The 25175-nt window shown below is 40.5% G+C and overlaps 1 protein-coding gene across 3 annotated transcripts in view; it reads left to right on the forward strand.

The window, feature by feature from the left end:
• Cttnbp2 (cortactin binding protein 2) overlaps nucleotides 1-24805 on the forward strand; it is a 163948-nt gene extending 139143 nt beyond the window's left edge. For all 3 annotated transcript variants that reach the window (XM_036182419.1, XM_036182420.1, XM_036182418.1), the window contains 9 exons: nucleotides 1216-1368; nucleotides 2157-2344; nucleotides 7913-8091; nucleotides 11083-11288; nucleotides 11612-11788; nucleotides 14013-14076; nucleotides 15785-15917; nucleotides 17191-17289; nucleotides 23674-24805. In XM_036182419.1, the coding sequence (XP_036038312.1) occupies nucleotides 1216-1368; nucleotides 2157-2344; nucleotides 7913-8091; nucleotides 11083-11288; nucleotides 11612-11788; nucleotides 14013-14076; nucleotides 15785-15917; nucleotides 17191-17289; nucleotides 23674-23919 (1445 nt within the window). In that variant the 3' untranslated portion in view covers nucleotides 23920-24805. The remainder of the gene's footprint in view (nucleotides 1-1215; nucleotides 1369-2156; nucleotides 2345-7912; nucleotides 8092-11082; nucleotides 11289-11611; nucleotides 11789-14012; nucleotides 14077-15784; nucleotides 15918-17190; nucleotides 17290-23673) is intronic.
• Nucleotides 24806-25175: the final 370 nt, after the last annotated feature.

Consider the following 25175-nt stretch of genomic DNA (forward strand, 5'->3'; position numbering starts at 1 on the left):
ACAGAAGTTTCTCTCATAGCATCCATGACAAATAGAGTCTTCCACAAGTACTTTTAATTGATTGTTCCTCATGAAGGGTTGATTTGACTAGGACTGAAACTTCTGAAACATTCTAAGAAGTTAAATGGAGGAACTTCTTACTAATTGTCAAATAGGAGTTGCCGTTTCACGTTTGAACTAAAGCAGTAATGACATGGGAGTGCCTGGCAGTCACCATGCACTGTGCTGAGTATGTTTTATATACTGGCTTATTTGTTCCCTGTTAGTAAAAGTTCCCATCTAGCATACATTTTTCTATTGGGGTTGATATGTACTCATTTCTGCTCATCTTGAGTGAGAGGAATGGTAAGGATGGAGACCCTGGATTTGACTCCCTCTTCACTGTTTCTGAAACCTTAATCTGATCACTTCTCAGAACCATGACATGCTTACGTCTCTCAAAGCCTTACCTGTTAATGCTGTGAACATCTTATGCATATGTGATTTGAAGGTCATTGGATGCTTTTAACCTTTTATATTATGAAATGTGTAAAATACCACATAAAGATCAAAGAATAATTTTTAACTAAATTAACCATTTAGCCACTGAACAAGTCAAGAATTTAAGTATCTTCAGCTTCCAGAATGTACCTACATGCCTCCTCTTGCTCACAAAACCTTTCTTGCAGCCACATCTCTACCATTTGTAATACTAATTTTTTAGCATGTTTTTGGAGGTGTTAAGAAATGAATCAAGGCCTCACATTCACCAGGCAAGCATTTTACTGTAGAGCCCCACCTCCCACTCTTAATGTGTTTTTGTGGTCTTGTTACCTTTTTATCAACCCACAGATTAAATATTTAGATTTTTTTTCAAATTTTATATAAGATGCAATCACAGTGTATATATTCATTGGTGACTTGTTTAATGTATTATTTGTGAAGGTTTCCTCTGTCCTCAGAGTTGTCATTTACAGTGTGGGAGTAGACTCCTTTTATTTGCCTGAGCCCTTGCTGATGGGTGGTGGGTGGATGCCCAGGATTTGCTATGTAAGAGGGGTAGCATGCTGACTTCATCTTCAACACAAGTCCCTGGACCTGCAGCTGTAGACCCTGAGTATTTTCAGAGCATGCCCACCACACAACATTTTTGTGAATACTTAATGTCCTTCTACTTTTGCATTCTGCACCAGTTTGTGTAAAAGTATTAACCTCTAGTTTTGTTTCTGACCACAGCTTGTCTGATCCCAGTGAAACAATCTCCTATTAAGAAGAAAATAATCGTCATCTTAGAAAATCTGGAAAAATCTTCATTATCTGAGCTACTGGGGGACTTTTTGGCACCGTTGGAAAACCGCAGCACTGAAAGCCCATGTACTTTCCAAAAAGGTAAATGGTAGAGAGAAGAGGCTAGCCAGCCAGCTGGGGCACCATCACCAGTGGTTGGGGCTCAGCTTCATTTGGAGGTTCTTAGCCTCTTATTCAGGAATGGGACACAGAGTAGAAAGGAAACTTTACTCAGATTAAAGAGGATACATTTCTGGTGGGCCACATAAGTGAAGCTCCAGGGTCCTGATTTTTGTTTGAGCTTTCTTTATATGAAGTCCAAGAGAAGTATGAGCTTGGTTGCTAGGGGGTATAGCATGAGTCGTTCTCTACTTTGAGGAAAAGATTTGGATTATATAAGCCTTTTCCCATTCTGTGTGCCCCTTCCCACAATGCATCTGATTTTAATGCAGGTCCAATTAGGCATACAAGAGTGTAAGTAGGGGATTCTCCCCTAAAAATTCACCTGACGTAATTTTACCATACTGTGCAAGCACTCTAGGCCGAACCTGACATTGCTCAGAGTTCTCAGGTTGTGTTCCAGGATGTGTTTGGATAGAAGAGCCTAATCAAGGGTGTTGCTAAAGAGAGTAAGTCATTTCCATTGTTTAAAGCAGGTATACGCTCAAGGCAGGTTTGGGTACTAGGTTGCTAGGCACACTGTTCAGGGAGGAGTGTATGTCCCACCCAAGCCAAGGGGAGTCCCAAGTTGCTAAATTAATCCTTATGCTTGCATGTCCTGGTATGCCTCTAATCTTTCCCAAAGTACAAGTTATACACCTCATGTTCTTGACTTGCATTTGCAACAAACCATAAATAGTGACATTGAATTATGGCTTGGCTTGTTTTAGGAAATGGGACATCCGAATGCTATTACTTCCATGAGAACTGCTTTCTGGTAGGAACCATTGCCAAGGCATGTCTCCAGGGTTCTGACCTGCTGGTGCAGCAGCATTTCCGCTGGGTTCAGCTGCGGTGGGATTGCGAGCCCATTCAAGGACTGCTGCAGAGGTTCTTGCGAAGGAAAGTAGTGAACAAGGTAACAAGGAGAAACTGCAGCCTGCTGAGGGGGGAGGGGAGCATCTACAGGGGCTTGAGTTCTGCTTATTGTATGGCCCCAGACTAGGATAATCTGTGAGCGTCCCAGGGCTGAATCAGTGCAAAGGATGTGGAACTCACAAGAGCTTCTGCACTAAACCAAGGACAAGAACATGGGAATGGGTTTTACGGTTTCATTATTAGAGAATGCATGTAGAAGATGTAGTCGGTTTGGGATAATATTATGTACAAGAAAAAGTTAGCAGGTTTTACTGGTATTATCAGTGATTCCTAAGGACTCTCACCAAGCTCTAAAAGTTTGTAAAATGTTGGATTTGAAAATTAATCACTGTTCTTAAGGAAAACTCACTAATGTCTTAGAGCCTGAGGACATCGCCCCACTGCTTATGCTATTTTAATAGAGAGAGTTTACACTATGGTGGGAAATGGTTTAGTGTGCCTGTTTTAAGAATAAAAATACTTAATTTTATAGTCTCTCATATATAAGAAGATAGCTGTGTTGGCCAAATGTAGACATTATTATTTAGTAGTCTGGGATTGGATTGGTGTCTGAGTGTCAGAGTAGATTTAATACAACAGAACTGCATGCGGTCATTTTCTCACTTAGGCCTGTGCACAGGCAGCGTTTGGAGAACAGCATCATTTTAACAATATCATATTCTAAGCCACTGATAACAAAACAGCTCCTCACCAGGTATACCTCTGAGTGTCCCTTCAAGCCTACAGTCCATATTAAACGTGTATAGGCAGAAACTAGGACACAGTATCATGTAGCGTCAACTTCTTATTACCATGGAGAAAAGCATCTTTTGTAGAGACTCACAGAGTCATAAGAAGTTTCTCCTTTGTATTTCAGTGGCGATAACTGCCTACCCCATGGTTCTAGACCAGAGCACCTGTGCAAAGCCGAAACTCTCTGTCAAGTACTGCCAAAATTCTGTTAAGGTGTGGATGTGCATGTGTGAGTGAGTGAGTGTGTGAGGCAGATGGGAAGAAGAGTGTGGTTAAGAATGACCTCTGGTAATTTGGTGAATAAGGTCTACCACCAGTGATTTGAATTGGTATCTGAAATTCCTAGTTAGAGAAATCTACTGCCTAATCATAAATATATTGTCTTGGCCAAAGCAAAGTCATTATATAACCTCAGAAAGAAAAGTGAAGCAAAAAAATTGTCCATTTGAAGTTTTTCAAGTTACTAATACTTCCATTAATTTTTAGCACAATTAATATTTATTATTTGCTATATTAATTAAAATAATAAATTAATTAATATTTACCATTAATAATTATTAAAGGTAGTTTTAGTAAGTGTTTTAATTCTGTAGACTTGACACACACACCCCCTTGCCAGCTCTCTGGTAAGCATGGTGGTAGAGAAAGAAGCTCTTGCTGCCCTTGTCCATGGCATTTGGGAGTGGGATATGGCACACAGAGTAGGGAGTCAGAAGAGTGATGCCTTTAATTTCCCCTGAATTACTTCCAAAGCTAATAAAAGAGATTCCCTGGAGTGAGCACACACTGGGAACAATTTCTACACAACAACAGAAATCTTGTAGCACTGAAAGCCGAACCCTTACACGCATTTAGAGGCATGCATGTTCATGCTTGATAATAATTCCTTCTCCCAAATCTTTCAGAGCTGCAGGGAAAGAGAGATCTTTCAAGATGCTAAGCTTCTTACTAATAAGAATAATAGTAAATATTCCTAATTTTTAATAAGAATAATTGTATTTCAGAGAGAAGTTGGCATTTAGCTCTAGTTATAACGCTGCTGTCAGGATTCTTGCTAGAATATCAGGGAAAGCTAGAGATGTGGGTTCTTTTGTCTTTGGAGGAGAGTGGAAGTCATGAAAGACAAAGCCACAGGGAGCACAGGGGAGCAACCCAGCAGAACTGCTGTTAACCCTGACATGCTCCGTTTGTTTTCCTTGGCCAGATCAGCCCCTTAAACATGTAGCAATGTTTGCATCCACCCTGCTGTAAATAATGGTTACTTGTTCTAAAAATATTATACATTTAAGCGATGTATTTTAATCATATCCATCCTCTGCTCCCTCTAATATTTCCCATGATGCCTCCTTTCCAACTTCAAGTCCTCTCTTTTATTGTTAAGACCATCAGTGCCGCCCATATGTTCATGGGTGGAGGGCCATCCACTTGGGCAGGGACAGTCTACCAGTAACCACCTCTCCAAAGCAGTGAGGCTCCTTCAGCTGCCTTATGGAAGACCTTAAACAGGTCACTGCCCTCATCAGGTGATGGAACCATGGTGGGTAGTTTTTATTCAAGAGAGGTTTTTTTTTAATGTATCACTTGATATATTTTTAAATGCAAATATCAAGTGGTATATTTAAAAACATACTCAGTACATGGGAATCCCACCTACCCAGATGGCTTCAAGTTGAAATGTCCAAACTGTCTTTCTGTAAGAAGGGTAGCAAGATTTCAGAGTTTTCTTAAAGAGATGTTTTATAATTCAGTTAAATTTCCCTAAATAATTTAGTTGATCTTTAAAACTTTTAAGAACTTTTGCTACCTTGCAAATAAATCTCCCTAAATGCTCAATTAACTCATAAAAAAAACCCAGAAAATTAAGATCATAAATCCTATGATTCAAATGCTTTCCCAGTTCTTGTCCTCTTCTATAGACAGTACAATTCTATTTTAGCCACACATCAAAAACTCAAGTTGCTACTAAGGAGTAGAAGCCTGCGTTTCAGCCAGAGGGCTTGGTGAGGGTCTATGATCTGAACTCAGATCTTTCTCCATAGAGCGGGAACCAGAAGAGCCCCTCCAGCAGTCACTGTGTGGGGAGCTTGTCTAAGCACATGCGTGTAAAGTGAGCTTACCTGACTTTCAAATTGGATCTGGGTGTATAACCCTGACTCTTGGCACTTCACCGTGGACTAGAGTAAGCTGATTAAGATGTCACCCTTCCTGAAAGGCAGGACAATGAATCTGATTAACACCACCAGGTTAGACTGTGGGCTCAGTTCTGATTTCCTGTGAGTCCTGGGTGCAGCACTAAGATATCCATCACAGCAAACAGGTGGGGGTGGGAACACAGGAGGTGCTAGCATAGAAAGTGGGGCAGGAGGAAGAGTGTTCTAGGGTAGACAGGATGTCCTCTCCCTGGTCACATGGAAGGTATGCTAATCAGTGCTCTAAGCCACAGCTGAGATTAGGGAGGCGGGGTTTCAGGCAAAGGACCAGCAACTGCAGCACATTTTGAACACAGGGAAGGACTGTTGTGGTGGAGCTTGAGGCTTGAGGTGGAACAATGGAGACTTTCTTTGGTAACATGCTAGGCAGATGCATCAAATCGGCCATCTTGAATTAATAACAGGTCGATTAGTCATTTGTGAAAGGCCATCTCTTTTTCACCCATTTGTGTGTGTGCACATGTGTGTGTGCACATGTGGAAGCCAGAGGTCAAATTGGTGCTATTCTGTGGATGGTATTCACTTTATTTTTTGAGACAGACCTGGAGCCCTTACTGACCTGGAGACCCCCACCCCAGTAGGTTAAGCTGGCTAGACACCAAGCCCCAGGAATCCATCAGGCTGCAGCTCCCCAGCGCTGGGATTATGAGCACATACCAGCACACTTAGCTTTTTTTGTGTGCATCTGGGGATTGAACTGAGCTCTTCATGCTTTTACAGCAAGCACCCTACTGACATCACCCAGGCCTGTCACCCATCTTGTTATTTAGGAATATCAGCAATTTTCCCACTTCTCTCTTCTATATAACATTATTTCAGCCTCTCCTAGATAACAAGTGTCCTTTATATCTGTGAGAGATTGGCTTAAATTCCACGTCACTTCTTAGGTTTCCTAACTGCAATGTACTGAGGCGATTCTTCTTTTGAATAATGATGAAGCTTGAATCTGTACTTAAAGATTGCAGTCTGGAAGGGATCTTGGGGCTAATGAGCCTGTCCCAGATAATTTATTTAACAGATGGTGAAAGGTATCAGCAACCACAGAGGAAAGGTATTTGGAGTGTGGTGTGTGGCTGGCTATCCTCCCTCACACCCCCTAGTCCTTGGAACTGAGGGCTGACTCCCTATTAGCTCAGGACACACCTTTTCTTTTGTTTTGTTCTATAGTTCCTGAGCATGCAAAGTACACTGAGGTGTAGCTCAGTGGGAAAGTATATAGTTTGTGTGCAGAGGCTTGGGTTCCTAGCACCAAAAGCAATGAAACCAGATGGACTTTGCAATGTTTTATTTTCCTTAGAAGTGATAAGTAGTGCTTATAAACAGAAGGCATACAAATATAAATATAACATCCAAGTTTCTAAGTATCTCTACAAAATTATGCTTATGATGAATGAATATGCATCAAGGAAATAAAACATTTAATAGCTGTAAGACCAATTTATCAGAAAGACCCCTGAAGGAAACACCAGCCTTTAATGTACTATCAAATGATAATCACTGATCCCATAACAGCCAATCTGCAAAGTGAGACATTTTCTACAAGCAACATCTGTACTTGGGAGAAAGAGGTACACACCTGTTTCTTCAGCTCTTAGGGGTAGGCAAATTCCATTCTCCTTTTGAAAATTATGCTTCTTGATGAGGATATTTAATAGTGGGATCTTGGGAAGCAGTCATTGAATAGACATTAAAACAAACAAACAAAAAAGAAAACCTCATTCTCCCTGTGGGAGTCGGGGGTGGAGTATGTTTCTATAGGGACTCTGCCCTCCTCCTTGCTAGCATGTGGTCCTGAGGGGGATGCTAAGGGACCCCTCCACTTGCTAGCTTCGGCCCCCCTTCTCCCCATACAGCTGTGTCTGGTCCCTCCCTGCTTTCCCACGGGTGGGCACAGGGTGAATAGCTTGAGCAGAGGTCAGCAACAATGCTAAGCTTTAGGAGGAAAAGGGCCGCCTGTAGCTTAGTGATTATCAGTAACACTAAAAACAACCTCTTTTAGGTTTTCCTTTTATGTGTATGCCTGTGTGTATATTAGTACGTCACACGCATGCAGTGGCTGAGGAGGCCCAAAGAGGGATCCCCTAAGACTGGAATTGCAGACAGTTGTTCATGTGGGTGCTGAGAATGAAACTCAGGTCTTCTGTGAGAGCAGCCAGTGCTCTTAACCACTGAGCCATCTTGCCAGCTCAACATCTCTTTAATTGTAAATTGTAAATTTGTAAAAAAAAAAAAAAAAATCTTAAAATGGTAAATAAGCTCTAGCCTCGGCTTTGCCACCTCTTTGCTTTGTAACCTTGGGTAAGGTCTCTCTTTGTGCCTCATTCTCCTGATCTGTAAAATGGGGCCAAGATACCCAGGCAAGGCTTGTGGTGGAGAATCTAATAAAACACTTCTGACACTGATATGAGAACACCTCTAGGGTGAACATGTTAGGTACACAAGAGACGATGTTTGCTTTTACAGACTCCTCCTCCACCTACCCCAAGCAAAGGGAAAGTCAGATTCAGCTAGATTTGGATTTTATGGTTTATATTCTTTAATTTTGGACTTCAAAAGAAAGACATTGTTTTTTCTAAGCCACAGCCCTGTGTTCCGCCCATCTCTAGTTCAGAGGTCAGCCGCCCTCACCCTGTGACCCAGTGTGTAGGACTGTGGACTGGGCTCTGTCTGTCTGGAGGCAGCTCAACTCCTGCCTGGCTCGCTTGGGCACACCAGAAGCACTTCTTGGACCAAAGTATTTCCTGTCTTGTCCCGTAGTCCCAGGACATGCCCAAGCAACAGTGAAGTAAGTGCCAATTTTTCGTATTTATCTACTAAAAATAGAGTCAGTATGCTTGCTAGCTTTAATTGTCAACCTGACATAGCCTTGAGTCATCTGCGGAAGCCCTGGGTTGAAGACTTGCCTAGGTTAGATGCACCTGTTGGCATGTTTGTGGGGGATTATCCTGATTATTAACCCACACAGGAGGGCCCAGCCCACTATGGGTGTTACCATCCCTAGGCGGGTGGTCTTAAACAGTATAATAGCTCAGGGGACTGGAGAGATAGCTCAGCTGTTAAGAGCACTGACTATTCTTCCAGACCTGGGTTTGATTTCCAGCAAACCCACATGGCATCTCACAGCCATGGGGGGATTCCCAGAGACTCAACACCTTCTGGCCTCCACGGACATGGTACACACATGATATACAGATATACATGCAAGCAGAATGCCCACATACATAAAAATAAATCTGAAGATGAAAGGGAGCTAAGCAGGAGCCAGTGGGCAAGTGAGCAAGCAGCATTTCTCTATAGTCCCTGCTTCCATTCCCTGCCCTGATTTCACTCGCTGATGTTGTAACCCAGAAGTTTATGTCAACCCTTTCCTCCTCTAAGTTGCTTGGGTCATACTTATCACAGCATCAGGGGACAACATAGGACACGTGGCAAACTCAGTGTGCTTGAGACAGGGACTGCTGACATGACTGCTTCTGTACCTCCTGTCAATAGCACAGGATGCCAGCTCGATAGTCCTGTCACAGAGTGACCACGGCTTGTCTGTTACATACTTTTTGCTAAGATCAGTAGTAGCTATTCTCTGTGAGTCCATGCTGATACACAACACACACCTTACCAGAGTCATTTATAGCTTGCTAGTTAGCCTTCTGGCAAGGTCTCACATAAGAAACGTCAAATATTTTAAGCATACCCTCCCACCAAGCAAGCAAAACCAACATTTAAAGGAGGAGTTGACGAACTTCCTCCATCATTGACTGGCATTTACTGTGTCTTCCTTTGAAGCGACATGCAAGAACTATGCATGTATAAAATAAGCCTAATTAATTAGAAAAACAGGAGAAGATGGAAAAGAGGAAGTAAATGGTCACCATTCAGCTCAGCTTGGTGTGGCACATTTGCTTCTGAGTATTCTAGCATGCTGAGCAGAAATCTATTTTGGAAAGCATGAGATACAAATAATTTGTTTATCTGTCAGGCAGTCATGGCACATGCATTTAATCCCAGTACTTGGGAGGCAGAGGCAGGTGGATCTCTAAGTCCCAGGCCAGCCTGGTCTACTACAGTGGGAGTTCTAGGACAGTGAGGTCTACATGGAGAAACGCTGTTTTAAGTATATTTATCTTCCATTTTGTAGAAAAGCCATCAGTGTAATGAGTTAGTTGGGCAAAAGGAGGGAAATACTAAAATAGACACAGTATAATCGTGATTAAACCGAAATCTGTATGTTTCCAGGTGATAATTATTCCATCGTCACAATCGAATACAGCTGGGTTTTTTTGTTGTTGTTGTTTTGTTTTGACATCCAGAGAGCTTCATTATTCCTAGGAACCAATTTGGGGCTTTCCCATGTGGAGTGTAGTCTTTGCACAAACACTGTATAGATGTGAAGATCTTGTCTCATTAGCCATCTGACACTATGTCAGCTTACTGTGGTCAGGATATTGGGTGAGAGTCATGTTGTCACCCACAGTCAGTATGCAGACCAGGCTATACGTTTACGTAGACTTCCCTCGGGTCCTTTGAGTGACATGTAGTAAATGAGGCAGTGCTGCACTTGCATTATGGCTTTGGACTTTTCTCTCTCATCTGCCAAAGAGGAATGCTGGGTAATTTGTCCACTCTTTTTCCTGGGAAGAAAGCATAACCATCTCTCCTGTTCTTGACCTCTGCTCTGAAAGAGACATTATCTAGATTTTTCAACTCTTGGGGGGTAGTACTGAACAAAAGATGATATGAGATGTGTAGAAAGGCCTAAAATGATTGTTAACCTGCCTTTCTTCAAACCTATCTTTGTACATTCAGCATTCTTGTAGATAACTATAATTCTGAATACTAGAATCTTGGAGGCTGGGGGTGTTGTTCAGGTAGGGTGTTTGCTTAGCATATTCAAGGCCCAGAGTCTGGGATGGGAATCCTTGCCTAGAATACCAAGGGTTTGTCTGTATGCTCTATTATTTTGTTATTTTTCTTGAATTATCTGTAACTAAGCATTAACAGGCTCCTAACAATAAACCAGTGTTTCATTAGCTTTTAAGAATGCCTGAACTTAATGCCACCATTTGATGGCTTTGAAAATGTTTATGTCCTTAGAGATATTGTTTTGTTTCTATTTCGTAAAAGTTATATTAACTGGTTGTGGTTTTGTTCATTTTCTGATACTGGGTATGAAACTAGATCTTCGTACATGCTAGGCAAATTCTCCAGCACTTGTAACTTTTAATGCTGAGAAAACATTGACATCATAACTAGCACCAGTTGCTCCAAATTCAGCCGCAGTTCCTGTGGTTTACAGCTAAAATACAAAAGATGTACCTGAAGCTACAGCTGGACAGCCCAGTTCTCTGCAGGGCTGAGTCATGTATGTGTACATGTGTAATGATGAGCCCCTGCATTGGAGCAGACATTCAGTTTGTCACTGATATAACCTAATTCAAATATTAAAATACATGTGTGTCTTACTAATGACACGTGTCAAACAAATATAAGATAGTGAGACACAGGTTTTATAGAAATGTGTTTTTTGGATAGATGCCTTCCAATTTGCCTTCATTTTTCTATCTTTATCATGCATTCATTAATTCTGTAGATACTATTGATTCTAGGATTTAAGCAGGCATGTAAATAATCAGTTTCATTCAAAGTGCTTTGGTATTGGACAATTTTATTTATTATACAACTAGCCCTCCAAAAGTAATTTTCCTCAAGGTTTTCAGGCCTGCCTCTTTTGTGAGCTTGCATATAGTTCATAAGAGGCTTCTTCTTCCTCTCTTGCAAGGTGGATGTCTAAGCTGTGGAATGCCATTATCGCTCCCAGAGTTCAAGAAGCAATATTGTCAAGAGCCTCCGTGAACAGACAACCTGGTGTTGGGCAGACAGCTTCTAAGAAGCACCCTAGCCAAGGACAGCAGGCTGTGGTGAAGGCTGCTCTCAGCATCCTGCTTAATAAAGCCGTTCTGCATGGCTGTCCCCTGCCCAGGGCAGGTATGTAGGGCTCTGCATGAAAGAAGGAAACTGACATTCTATCACTGGAATTCTTCTTTATGGAGTATTCTTTTGTCTCTTTGTAACTAGAGAAGTGAATGTATTGCTCTTAGCATTGTTCCAGAACTCTTTCTGTTTTTAATTACTGGAAGGTATTTGGATTCTAGACCTCCAAGTACAGTTTGTGCTGGTCCAGACAACTCCAGCTTGGTTACTGTTGACAGGCCTAGGCTTTAAGAATTGGTCATGTATTTCAGGTTACCCTGTGAGACGGTGTTATCTCCCCTTCTTCTTAGGAAGTAATGCGGTTTGTGTTGTTTCAGAGCTGGACCAGCACATAGCAGACTTCAAAGGGGGAAGTTTCCCTTTGTCCATCGTTTCAAGTTACAGCAAGAAGAAAGGAGACAGCGGTGCCTGGAGAAAGGTGAATACCAGTCCTCGCAAGAAGCCTGGGCACTTTTCCTCACCCACGTGGAACAAGCCAGACCGGAAACAAGAAGGTAGGGGTGGGAGGCATGCATGGCCCAGTTTCTGAAGGCAAGTGGGCTTCATTCTTAAAACTGAATTCTGTCAAAGCCCTAAGTCGTTGAGTTCATACTTTCATGGAATGAAACATGTAATAGTTTTCCGAACATAACCGGGAGCCTTCTATCTGAAAGATACCACTTTTATACCAGAAATAGAAAATTCATTTTCAACATCTTAATTGATATTTTAAAAGTTAATTTGTTTTCTTGATCTCCATAATTAAATGTGTCAGCTTTACTAAACCTGGCTCTTTTTACATACATGTCATTCCTTAGTTGAAGTTACCTTAAAAGAAAACATGTACAGGTAAATTTAAGGCCAATGTAAAGGTATTTATGAGTAAATTAGTTTGTGTATTGTTTTCCTGCATGGTGGTATGTACAGGGTCAGGTGCAACTTTAGGTACTGGATATGGAGCAGGAAAGCAGCCAGAAACCCCTCCTGGAGTTTAAGAGAAATTAATAGCTTGAAGTAAATAGTTACCCGAATCATAAGCATTGTTACCATATGCTGTAGTGTTAACAACCAGGATCAGTATAAGAAATAAGGAAGCAACATTATGGAAATAAGTAACTTAGAAAACTTACTCTGCTGGTAAGATGTTAATTAAACATAGGCATAGTGGCATGAATCTTTAATTCCAACACTGTGGGGGCAGCACCCAACAGCTCTGTGACTCTGGTCTCCATGGTGAGCTCGAGGTCAACCTATGTAGTAAGACCCTGTCTCAAAAATATTTTAAAAGGTTAATTAAAAAATATAAATTATATAATTTCATTTACTTAGAATGGTATCAAGTATGCTATACTTCAAAACATGAACATTTTTGTGAAAGAGGAATAAGCAGTGTTTTGGCCTTGTATTTACACTGATGTCAGCATAGTTTCTAAAATCTAAAAACAAATTTTGCGAAGTGCATAACTCATGGGTAAGTACTTGGGCTATTTTATTTTTATAACAGTAATTTTCTCAAGTCATTAGATTGGATAATTACTATGCTTGAGTTGATTTTGCACATAGTTCTTGTCTACTATGTGCAAGTGGCCCGTAACTGAAAGAAAACTAGAAGAACCTCCCAGATCACTCTGGAAGTTTGTAAGGCGTAGTAAAGACCACCCATTTCTCTCTAGACCTAACAAGAAGATTAGTGATATTGGATCACAGGTTTCCATACAACAGTGCCCACCAGGGCACTTATGCAGTGACCTAGGCAACACCACTAGTAGCAGCCACCAGTCAGAGAACAAGAGGAGTGAAGAGCTAGTATAGCGACCTTTGGGGACCTGCTTTTAATGAAACTATTTTCAACTCAGTTTACTCTTCAAAGACTTTTTTCCTTGTTACTGTGACGTTCAGAGCATGCTAGGCAAGCACTAGCCCACTAAGTTACAATCCAGCCTAAAACCATTTTTTATAGAAAATTTTGGCAAGCAACATTCATGTAATTTTAGACTTCACTCAGAAGTAGCTCAGCATTTTAGTGTGTTTATAAATTTTGGAGTAAAAGGCTTGGTAGTCTTTCTCATACATTTCTGATTATAATTTAGTAGGAAATACCTTGCATCATGACAAGTGTATACCTAATATATACCTGATACCAATAAATGTTCTTATGCAACAATACATACAGTCTGATATTTCCTATTATCTTGAGTGGAACATGATTTGCAAATTGGAAAACATTTGTTTGGTTTCCATGGCTCTTTATATACTATTCCTAATTTCTGAATAATGCATAGTTACTATAAATTAAATTTTTACAAGTGCATTGCTGATATCACATGTAGTAGCACATGGTAACACATCAAAAATCTGCGTGTGGCTGTAGATTAGTATCATGAAATGGCAGATACTGAGCTTCTCTTTTGGTACTTTGGGAACAAGAGCCTAAATAAATCAATAGGCCAAGTACTGAGCAGAGAAGCCATAGATAAAAACAAATGTCAGGTTTCCTAAGTTGAGCCTCAGGTTGTTGTAATTTTATTGACCTCAGCATAAATTTCCATGAGGAAATCGGTTATTCCCCAACCACTCCTGTGTTGGAAAGTACACTGGAGCCCTTGTCCTGAGAATATTTCCACATAAGGTAGATGCTAATCCATGCTGCAGAGTCTAGAACCTGTTTTTATAAAACCCAAAGTTCTGAACACACAGGCATAATGATCCATGCTATTGAAAATGGCTGTTTTTCAACAGGTATGAGAAATAAGACTATACCACATCTGAACTGTAACAGGAACACCTCTCTGTCAAAGCAACAGTAAGTTCCCTTCCAAGTTTCACTTGCATCAAAGAAAACTTGAGTTTAATAATTAACTTTAATTATTTTAAAATATTCCATATACTGCTAACATTGTATTGTGCAGCTGTTATATCATTAGTATAATTTTGAAGTAATAGATATCATTAACTAAAGACAATGAATTAATAAAACCTTTAAATGAAATCTTGTGTTAAGTTTTATAAACTTAATATAAAGCCCATTTTGCTTTTAGTTTGTTGAATAAAGCTAGAAAATAGGCTTCATTTTCAGAAACAAACTTGACTGCTTAACAAATCTATACTCTTGTCTTGCATTTGTGAAGATTTAGACAATCTGTGGATGATGTTTTCAATACTAGATTTACATGAACAGCATGACATATACATGTAGGTGCTATATTTATAGTGATCATTTCAGCTCGATTGCCCTTATGCTCTTGTTGATTATTTCAGCTACACATATTTTGAACTACAAAGATTTAGTCATAGGATGGAAGTATTTGGATAGTTTGCAAATAAAATACAACATGTACTCTGTTGATATCTCACTATAGAAAAGAGGTAAAAGAAACTACATTTCATGTGACTTTCCCCCAAGACCATCACATACCAAAGCTTGTGGAATTTCCCCTGTAACCCTAAGAAGTTGCGCTAAGGATTATTTTTCAAAGAGAACTCAGGGCCTCAGCTACTGAGGAAAAATAATCTGGCTGGCCTTGGCTGTGTTGCTAGTGCATGGCTGATTCAAGTTTGAAATGAAATTTTATGCAAATGTATCGCACTGACATATATGCTCACCCCCCCCAAAAAAACTCTGCTTTTTAAAAAAAAAAATAACCTTTTTATAATTTTTGAGATTAATACAATTATAACATTTTTTCCCTCGCTTCCTTTCCCTCCTTCCATCTATTAGCAGTTCTTAACCTGTGGGTCATGTGAGTTGCAGATCAGATATCCTGCATATCAGATATTTACATTACAATTCATAACAGTGAGATTACAGTTATGAATTAGCAACAAAATAATTTTATGGTTGGGGATCACCACAACATGAAGACTGTATTAAAAGGGTTGAAGACTAGGGAGGTTGAGAACTACTGCTCTAGACCCTTCCATATGCCCCTTTCCCTCTCTCCTTCCAATTTTATGGCCTCTCTTGTTATAACCTGCTCAGTCTGCACATTGTTACTTGTATGTGTGTGTTTTCAGGGGTGATATTTGGTACTGGATAACCCGCTGGTGCGTTCTTCCCTGGGGAAGACTGTTTATCCCACTCTGAGCATGCATCAGGTGCCTGCAGTTCTTAGTGTAGGATGGGCTTTGCTCTGTCCACTTTGGTGTGTCTGTTGGTGTCGTCTTTGTTCAGCTCACATTTGGGCAGTCACGTTGATGAACCTTTAGGGGTACAGCTTCATTTTGGCTGGCCTAAGAGGGAGAAAAGAGATTGGAATAGTTTACACCTATGTAGCTTTTTTTTGTGAAAAACAAGCATTCTTCTAATGAGATAGTTGGCTGGAAGTTAATGACATCCTGTGTCTTGGGATGGGGTTGTTGTTGCACTAGATGACATTTATGGGATACTTGGAAGGATACTGGAAACTCTTCTCCATCTCAAAGAAATTTTAGAGGGTCCAGTGTCTAGATTTCCTTATTTGGTAACTGGCTTGTTCTCATTTTGAACAACTCTCCCCTGGTCTTTGTATTAGGCCCTCAGAGAACGATCTCTCACTGACATTGACTTTGGACCACAGACTTTCTTTGGGTTCCGATGATGAAGCAGATCTTGTCAAAGAACTCCAGAGTATGTGCTCCAGCAAATCTGAGTCTGACATAAGCAAGGTAAGCAGTCTCCAGGTGCAAAGTCATTGGCTCTGTCCAGTAGATTCACCTTTACAAAAGGATCTGGGAGCCACATCCTGAAACTCATCCCCTTAATGAAATTTCATATTGTGTGTCATTGCTGATGCTGAAAATCAAGCTGTCCTTTTCTTTGCTCAGAAAACCTATTTTCCCCAAGCCATTGGATAGTAGGGGCTTTGTTATTCTCCTCTGAAACACTTGAACTTAAAATTGTTTGTTAATTGTATCAGCACAAATCAAGCCTACAGATAGATAGATAGATAGATAGATAGATAGATAGATAGATAGATAGATAGATTTGACCAGTCTTTTGATTTGAGGAGCGTTTGCATTTGATATTGGGAGATAAAACCCAGGGCTTTGCATGCTAGACAAGTGTCCTGCCTCTAAGATACACCCCTGCCCTTAATTTTTGATACAGATTCTCTCTGGCTATTGTAGCTTAGGCTACCCTTGAACTCAGTGTCTGTCTCCATAAATAGCTTTATACAAAAGCCTAAATTTAAATTTCTCTGACATTATTATTGCCCATTTTGGTACATAGGCTATCGGGAATAGACCAGCTTCATAGGAGATTCAGGTTACAGACAGTTACAACATTCTTTACAAATAAGAGAAGGAATGGCCCTGTATAAAATGTATTGTCATGGTCTTTAAGCTGTGAAACTTGAGAATCAGATATAGAAACCAGTTACCCGACATGTCAAAAAACCCATTAATAGCATCAAGTTAAACCTGTTTTGGCACTCCGGTATCTGCAGTGCATTTGACCATGCCTCCTCCATACACACGTTTACTCAGAAAGGAGCAAAGATAGTCACAACGTGCCCAGCTTCCAGTGAAAGACTCGGCTATTTTAGCTGGACAGTTGAGCTCTGTAGGAAAAAGCAAAAGTTACTGCCTTTCTTGACCTTGCTAGAAATGGAACCGAAATTCTTACCTACTGGAAAAATGAGGTAATGATTCAAATACTAATTTTTTCTACATTTTTTAACTTGCCAAGTGACTTATTTTTTTCCAGACCGTTCTTCTCTTCATGTAAGAGATGTTTTTAATAGATTCTTTGTCTTTAATATAAAATTTGTCCTTTGATTGAGACAGAGCTTGGAGGCATCTTCTCTAGAGGTTTTCAAGGTTAGGGGAGTGGGTGACTGCTCTTCTGTGGTTTTTCCATGGTGGCATTTAGCTGTGCGGCAGGGGAGCTGTCATGTAACAGTGGAGGCCTGACTTGGTAAGTTGTGTGTGTTTGCAGATTGCTGACTTCAGGGATGACTTGAGGAAGTTTGATAGTTCAAGAACCAACCCTGGGTCTTCAGCTCCTGTTAATCTGAGGATGCCAGTGCCACAGAAGGTAATGGTTGTTCTTGCCCAGAGGAGAGGGAAGGGGCTTATTGTGGAACTGACTTCTCAACTCAGCTCTGTAATTTACTCTGAAAGAAGAAGTACTAAAAAGTGTACATGACTCAATTAAGACTTTAAAATGTTCAGGTAATATTTTTCTTTCCATTTGATATTTTGAAATTTTGTTTCTTTTAAGGTCCTTTGTTTCCTTTTTGATTTGACACGTGGCCTAAGATTTCTTGCATGTGGTGAATCTTGAGTTAAATAAATCAAGGACTGAACTAATAACCTAAAGATCTTAGACACTTAAAAAGTGTCTTATTTCCTTGGAGTTTTAGTGAGAGACAGTCTTTCAAAATCAAGTCAGAAAGGCAAACAGAAGAGCCAAGCTTCAAATGGGTTCTGTTAACCCATGCAAGAGATGGTACCGCATGATTTTCTGGGGGACGGGAACAACAGATGTAGTCCTGCCCATCCATCACTTTGTGAGGATTCATGGGACTGAGGGGTACTTGGTAATCTGTGGTTTGTTCAACAAGCCCTCTCAAACTGCCATTTCCATTCCCATATCTTCTTGCACAATGGCTTACAAAGACCTGTGAGTGTGCAGACAGATGGGGTAGGGAGAGCAGGATTATAGAGTTTCCATGACATCACTATTTGTGTGTGTGTGTGTGTGTGTGTGTGTGTGTGTGTGTGTGTGTGTGTTTCTTCAAGACAGGATTTCTCTGTTTAGCTTTGAGCCTTTCCTGGAATTCAGTCTATAGCCCAGGCTGGCCTCGAACTCACAAAGATTCGCCTGCCTCTGCCTCCCGAGTGCTGGGATTAAAGGCATGCGCCACACCGCCCGGCCAGGCATAACTATTAAATAACTGATCTTTAGCTGGTTATCTGGCGGCTTATGTCCCCATTGCTTCATTAGATGCCAGTTCTGGTTAGTGGTGTCTGTATGGAAAGGAGGGAAGGGAGCTGAAGTCCCTAATAAAATATACACCTTGCTGAAGACCTCTCCCTGTACCAGGAACAGTTTGGATGTATGGCACAGTCCTGTGTCACTACTGGGCACTTGGGTTTGAAAGTGTTTTGTTCATAATTGTCCTTCTGCCATCTTCAGAGCCTCAAGTCATCTTGAGAAATAGAATAGTGAGCAGTGCCCCACTAGCACCAAGTCATTCTTTGTATGAAAATATTGTTATCCGACAGCTGGGATTATAGACCAGTGGTAGAGTGCTTTCCTAGCATATGTAAGTCTTTAGGTTCAAACTCCTGCACTGAAAAAAGTATTTGTTAAAGAACATTGATTTTTGTTTAAATGTTTGCTAGAGAAACCTTATTTTTCTACTATACAATAATATTGGGCTGTTCATAAGAGCATAGTAGTGAAAATGATTTCAGCCACAAGCAGATAGGTGAGTTTTATTTTAGAAGGGAGCCCTAAGAGACAGAAGTGTCCTTTGTCCTGATGGCCTCTTCAGATCTGTTTGGTGGTTTAAATGTGCACTTGGCTATGGGTTTTAGGATAGCTGCATCCGATCTCTTACTTTTTGTAGTGAAGACACTTGGGGCAACTTTTCTCATCTAGAAGATGCTTTTCTCAGGAACTGCCAGCAGAGGGCAAAGTATCCCAGCTGTCTGGAAGCTGGCAGAGTCCTTCCTTTTCTATCCTATTTACAACTCCCCTAGCATTTCTTGGTTCCATGCCCAGTTTCTCCTCTTATCAGGAAAGAACTCCCTTGAGAGGTGAGAGCACTCTGGATTAACTGAAATTACTTTCTCCTCCATGGCCAGAAGGCACACTCCATCAAGAACCTTCTCGCCTTGGCCCAGTGTTACTCCTTTCTGCTCTGACAGTGAGGGACTGTAACTGTCTCTTGACATAGCAGGAGAAGTAAGTCCTCAATAGAAATGACAAATATAGTGAATGTTTCCCTCTTACCTAAATGATGGAAATGCAGACTGATCTTTGGAAAGCAAAAGTCTTTGTCTTTGGTGGCATAATGACATCTACTTGAAGGTTTTGGTAATCTGTACTTCCTGAACTCTACCCTCTAAATGTTCTGGTGCAATTAAACTGGGGTACAGCTGGGACCCTGGATTCGTATGTGTAGCCAGGCATAATATCCAGTGCTCCAAAAAGTAGCTCTTCGTCTTTACTTCCTACACACTTTCTTTATTTCCAAATATATTTTTAGAGAGGCTAATGCACCTTCATCTACCTTTCCTACCTACGAATTGTATTCTCCTCCTGGTGGCCTTTTCCTCTTCCTTCCACCCCCTCACCCTGGAGATAACCCTGTATGTTGGAGGCAACACATCATCTGCCCACAGTTTTCTCCTCTTTCTACCTTTAACATCTAGAGTGATCATCACATCTTCTTGGTGTGCAGAAAATGCTTAGTGTTGAATGAACGGCCTGCTCGGATTTAAAAATACTTTGCTAGGGTTAAATATGTAAAACAACTTTAGGAAAATAAATCAGAGTTTTTGTTAGAGGATTATACGGAGAACTTAGAAGTTTGAAGCCAACAAGGATTAAACAATCCTTAAGGCTCCTGCTTGAAGATCTTTGGGAAAGATAACCTTAAAACCTATGGTTGGCTGCCAGGGTGTTAGGAACATCTTTCCTTACTATCCCTAGGCATATATTTTATTTTGCATACTCATACCTTAAATTTCTGTGACCCACACTAAGCCCAAGTGAGCCTCCATGTACTTAGCCCCTTCATGCCTCCAGAAACTCTCGGCCTGGATACCCGAACACACATTTAGCTGTTATGGGAGAATTTTTAGTAATTTGTGTAGCCATTCTGCTTGTCCATATCAAAGGACAGACTTAAAGAGAACACACCATATTGTCTCCTTTCTGGCTTTGGGCCTTGGTATTATCCCAGTGCTTTACCAAAGATAATTCAGGGAAAAAAAATGGTGAGATTACAGTCTTCATTCTATATTACACCTTTTAACATGTTCCCCCTCTTTTTGTTATGCCAGGGAGGGAATCCAGGCCCTCCCCCATGCTAGACAGTGGTGTACCACTAAGTAACATATGTAGTCTACTGTATTTTAGATCAAATTATCACATAAGGCTAGTCCACAACTTATAATCTTCTCAACTTCACTAAGTTTAGCATCAACATGGAAACACCCCTCTGTTGTGTCTGTGAGGGTGTTTCTAGGAAGGTTGAACTGAAGAGAGAAAGCAGACAGACATAGGAGGTGGATGACTACCACCCTGTTGACTAAGGCTCTGGCCTGAATAAGATAGAGTGATCACAGAACCACATTCCCCTCTCTCTACTTCCTGACTGCGTCTCTTCAACTCTGAGCCATAAACATTTTTCCTCCCAGAATTTGCCTGGAATTTATCGCAGCAACCAGGAAAGGAACTAATACCCCCTACTAGGGCGGCGATTAAGCTACATGAAGCTAAGCTATGGTGTGTCTACTGTGATTTCACAGTCATATCTCAGCACATGATTCTCACCATTCAATCCCCAACAAGCTGGGCTGGACAAGTTCTCTTTTGTGTCACTCTGACCAAATCCCTAACGAGAATAATATAAGGGAGGGAATGCTTGTCTCATGGCTTCAGAGGTTTTAATTCAGGATCACTTGGCCCATGTACTTAAGCAGAACATCATGGCTGGGGGAGTATGTGGCTGAAGAGAACTATTTACTTCCTTTAAACACAGGAAGGAAAGAGTGAGACAGAAGGCTGCCAAAAACAAGACACTCTATGGACGCGCTCCTATTGGCCTAATTTTTGCTGCCTAAACCCCACCTCCTGAAGTTCCTAGAACTTCTCCAAGCAGCACAGAACCCAGCGTCCAATTCACAAGCTAATGGAAGGATGTCTGATACTCAAACAATAATATGAATTCTTGTGTCTCACAACTTGACAGCATTAACAGTGTTTCAAAGAAAACCAGCCATGCTACAAAGATGGTGGTTGTCTTTCATTTTTCATTGTGCTGTTAGCGTGTTGTGAGCTGCAAGAGAGCACAGACTGGTAAGTGTAGCTCAGTCCTCTTCCCAGGCTCACTTGCAGGCCATTGGTCCTAAAACAACAGAATGCAACTGTTTAATGATGCCCTAAAGAGCAAGTGTGTCTGGAAGAAAGCTCTTTCTTTCCCGGGCCACATGCAGCCTCGCCTTCTTTCCCCTACAGATGCATGTGAGTTAGGCCTCACAATGCCCACTCCCTGCTTTTCACTCATTAGCGAAGTGTTGAAAGCTCCAGACAAGGGTAGGTCACAGTTGCTTGCAGCTGGCTTAGCATTTTTAATTAGCTGTCTCTGAAGTTCTGGAGGTGGTTCAGTGGTCATATGGGGGAATTATTAGGACTTTAATAAAGCAAAAATGGGAAGAAAAGGAGATTTGAGATGGACTTAAGAAAGGGCTTTTAGTGACAAACCTAAGATAAACCAAAGAAGTTGGGACTTTAATTCCCCTCCCCCAGATACACATACATTTCTTTGCTCCACCAACACTGCCACAATATCATAATTATTTACTGATTTTTGCAGGCAACATTACATCAGGTAGAAGAGAGAAAAGCAGGTATAAAAAAACCTGACAGCTGACTCCCACTCAGTTGAAAGAAGAGTACTAACCTGTAATATACCAAAAGAGACTCCTTAGGAAGATTAAATTTCAAAGGCAGGTGAAGGAGCAAGGTTAGTTACGTTGATTTGGTGGATCGAAATGCAGTCCTCAAGCAGAACTGAGAGTTCATTGGGAGCTCACTAATTAGTGCCAATGACAACAGAATGGGCAATCAAGGAAAGGTCACCAGCTGAGTGACTAGGGAAGGCTCAGAGCAGCGCCACCACTGAAGAGCTCAATGCAGAAGAGTTGAGGGAAGTTTATAACTTTGGCTGCTCTTCACACACGTGGGAGGTGTTTTAAAGCCATGTACCCGTGCCCCTCCTAAGTCCACTTAAATCTGAGTCTTGGGAGATCAGCTGTCAGCAGTGCCCAGCCGATCCCAGCATTGGGGCCAACCTCAAGAACCACTGATTTCAGCCTTTCAAAAGTATACCGTGGCCAGTTAAAGGCACGCTGCTGCTCTCCACTCCAAGTCATCTCAATTTGACCTGTTAAATTCTGGTTACTGTCAAAATGATGTTCGCTGTCTCAGAGCTTTGTGCAATTTAATACAACCCTGGCCAAAGGACCTTGAATGAAAGTGGGGAAGCATTGGGGAATTTCCAACTCCCTTGTCCAACTGTGCAGACACTCTGAGCCATCTAGCCGCCATATTCCTTATGGGAAGTGGGAAGTGTTGACCTGTAATTGCAGTGACTCTGCAACACTAACAAATTAGAGCAGAATGTGATGACCACGTAGACAAGATTTTGAGCCACCTGGTCACAGAATTGCTAAGCAGGAGCCTTACTTTAATAGAATTTCACTCCACTAGAGTAGGGTGGTTTTCTTATGTTCTTTGTTGTGTTCTGTACAACTGGGACAATTTATTTTCTAGCAAAGGCCTAAATCCTATTTTATTATATATGAAAATGTGACTTAACCAAGGTAGCCTAATATGAAGATCTGTCTATGAAGTCCTCGGTTGGTGTGTTAGCTTTTTGTTACTCTAATGAATTCTTAAGAGAAATTATTGAAAAGGGTAAAAGGCAGATTTTGGCTCATGATTTCAGTGTTTATAGTCTCTTGGTAGCTGGTTCTGTTGTTTTTAGACCTGTGGTGAAACAGAACACTATGATAGTCAAGTTCAGAAAGAGACAGAGGCCCCGATATACCCAGAACCTACATGTAGAAGGAGAAAACAGACTCTTACAACTTCACTGACCTCCACTCACATGCTATGATACACTCACGTGCACATATACATGTAAATAAAAAATTTAAAGACATACCATCATTAAAGACATACATCCAATTACCTAATCCCTCCAATGAGGCTCTGCCTATAGTTCACATCACTTCCTAATAATTCCATCAAATTACAAACCCAGTGATCTGATTAAGTCAGAATGTTTGTGATCCAGTGCCTTTCAATGATTGGCTCTATCAGCTGGGAATCAAGCCTTTAATACATGAGCCTTTGGAGGGGACAAGATAGACTATAACAATTGAGCTTGTCCAGTTTGATGTTCTCAGGCCTAAAGTTCTATGCAACTCCTATTGATACAGAAACTTAGATTCTTCACCACTTGCCTCCCTGATGGCTGCATTTATTTAAGAATGCAGTGATGCTAGGAAACAAGTCTCATGAAAATCAAGTTGAAAGGCTACAGTAGTCAGTTGGTAGCTTCTCCCCACACAAGGTGAAACTCCTGCAAGTTTGCTTAGATAACAAGGGCAGAGGAATGGGGGCTGACAACTTAAGTGGGCAATGCCAATAAACCTGTTGGTTTCTCCTCTCTTGTAGGAAGCCAGTCCTCTCAGCAGCCATCAAACCACTGAATGCAGCAACAGTAAATCAAAGACTGAGTTGGGTGTCTCAAGAGTTAAATCTTTTCTTCCTGTTCCTCGAAGTAAGGCCACCCAGTGTTCCCAGAACACCAAGAGAAGCAGCAGCAGCAGTAATACAAGGCAACTAGAAATCAATAACAACTCCAAAGAAGAGAATTGGAATTTAGACAAACACGAACAAGTAGAAAAACCTAACAAATAGGCCTGCCTACAACCACATGATCACCTTAACTTCCTTTGTATTTTTCATGCAGAAACCAAGGATAAGAAGATGTAAATACCTTCCAATGAATAAAAACATTTTCCTGTAATATAAAGGATGAGTGCGGGACCACTATTCAATTTTTTGTAAAGAATGTATTTATAACCTAACATTTTTTTTTTCCTGTTAATTCTGTAGGACTAAACTTCGATCCCATGAAGTTATGGCAACTTTCCAAGTAGTTTTATAATAGAAACATTGCTTTAGTTTTAATCAAGATGTTCAGGGGTATTAAAACAGAAATGTCTGTGTACTGTATATTGTTATCTGTACATATGTACATATGTGTATATTTATAGATGTTGCATACACATGTACAAGGTTGGCTTAGATAAAATGTACCATTTGGAATGGAGATGGTAATTGTATGTTCACCTGGTGGGGAATGACTTGAACGGGGCAATAACAAAACATTTCTAAACCATTATTTTCCATTAAAAGCCATATGAAGTATTTTGCCTGTTAAAATTCTAGTTTTACATTTTGGATCTTTTAGTGGTTACATTGCCATCTGGTTGCATCATGTATATATATTTACGCTTCTGAGTTTGCATTATGACTTGTAAAATATGAAATAATAATGCAATAAAAGTGTTATCTTTCTTACAAAACTTTTGTAACTAAATGGATATAAAAGTTACCTACATAAAGATGTCAATAAATGAATTTGGAGTTAACTTCTTCAATATATTTCTAATAGCACATTGATTTTAAAAAAACTAATATTTTCTAGAAGTGTGTCTTCTAAAACTAATGGTGAAATTACTTATCCAATTCACAGTTAAGATACTTTCACACCAAATAAAATTTTGAATTAGTGAAATTATTTTGCTGTATTTTCTTATCTTTAGCTGTACTTGGTTACTTATTTATATAACATGTTTGTGTTCCATTTAGAAATAGTCATAAAACTTACCCTGCATGCTGCTATTTCACTAGCTAGCCACATACTGGCTTACCCTTACAGAGTAGTAGATATTTGGCTGAAATAAAAGCAAACAAATAGAGTTCCAACTATCAAAAAGTATAATTTTCAAATACAGCATCATTTACTCATCTAAGGGTACTGAAAGCCCTTTGGGGGGTCAGGGTAAGTATTTACATTAAATACGTATACATGGATACTGTTTTAAACTTTATAATAATGTCTACAAATCTTAGGGGACAGCGGGCAACAGTTGTATCATGTAGGTGAA

This window comes from Onychomys torridus, chromosome 3 (genome assembly GCF_903995425.1).
Source record: "Onychomys torridus chromosome 3, mOncTor1.1, whole genome shotgun sequence".
NCBI classification, from domain to species: Eukaryota; Metazoa; Chordata; class Mammalia; order Rodentia; family Cricetidae; genus Onychomys; species Onychomys torridus.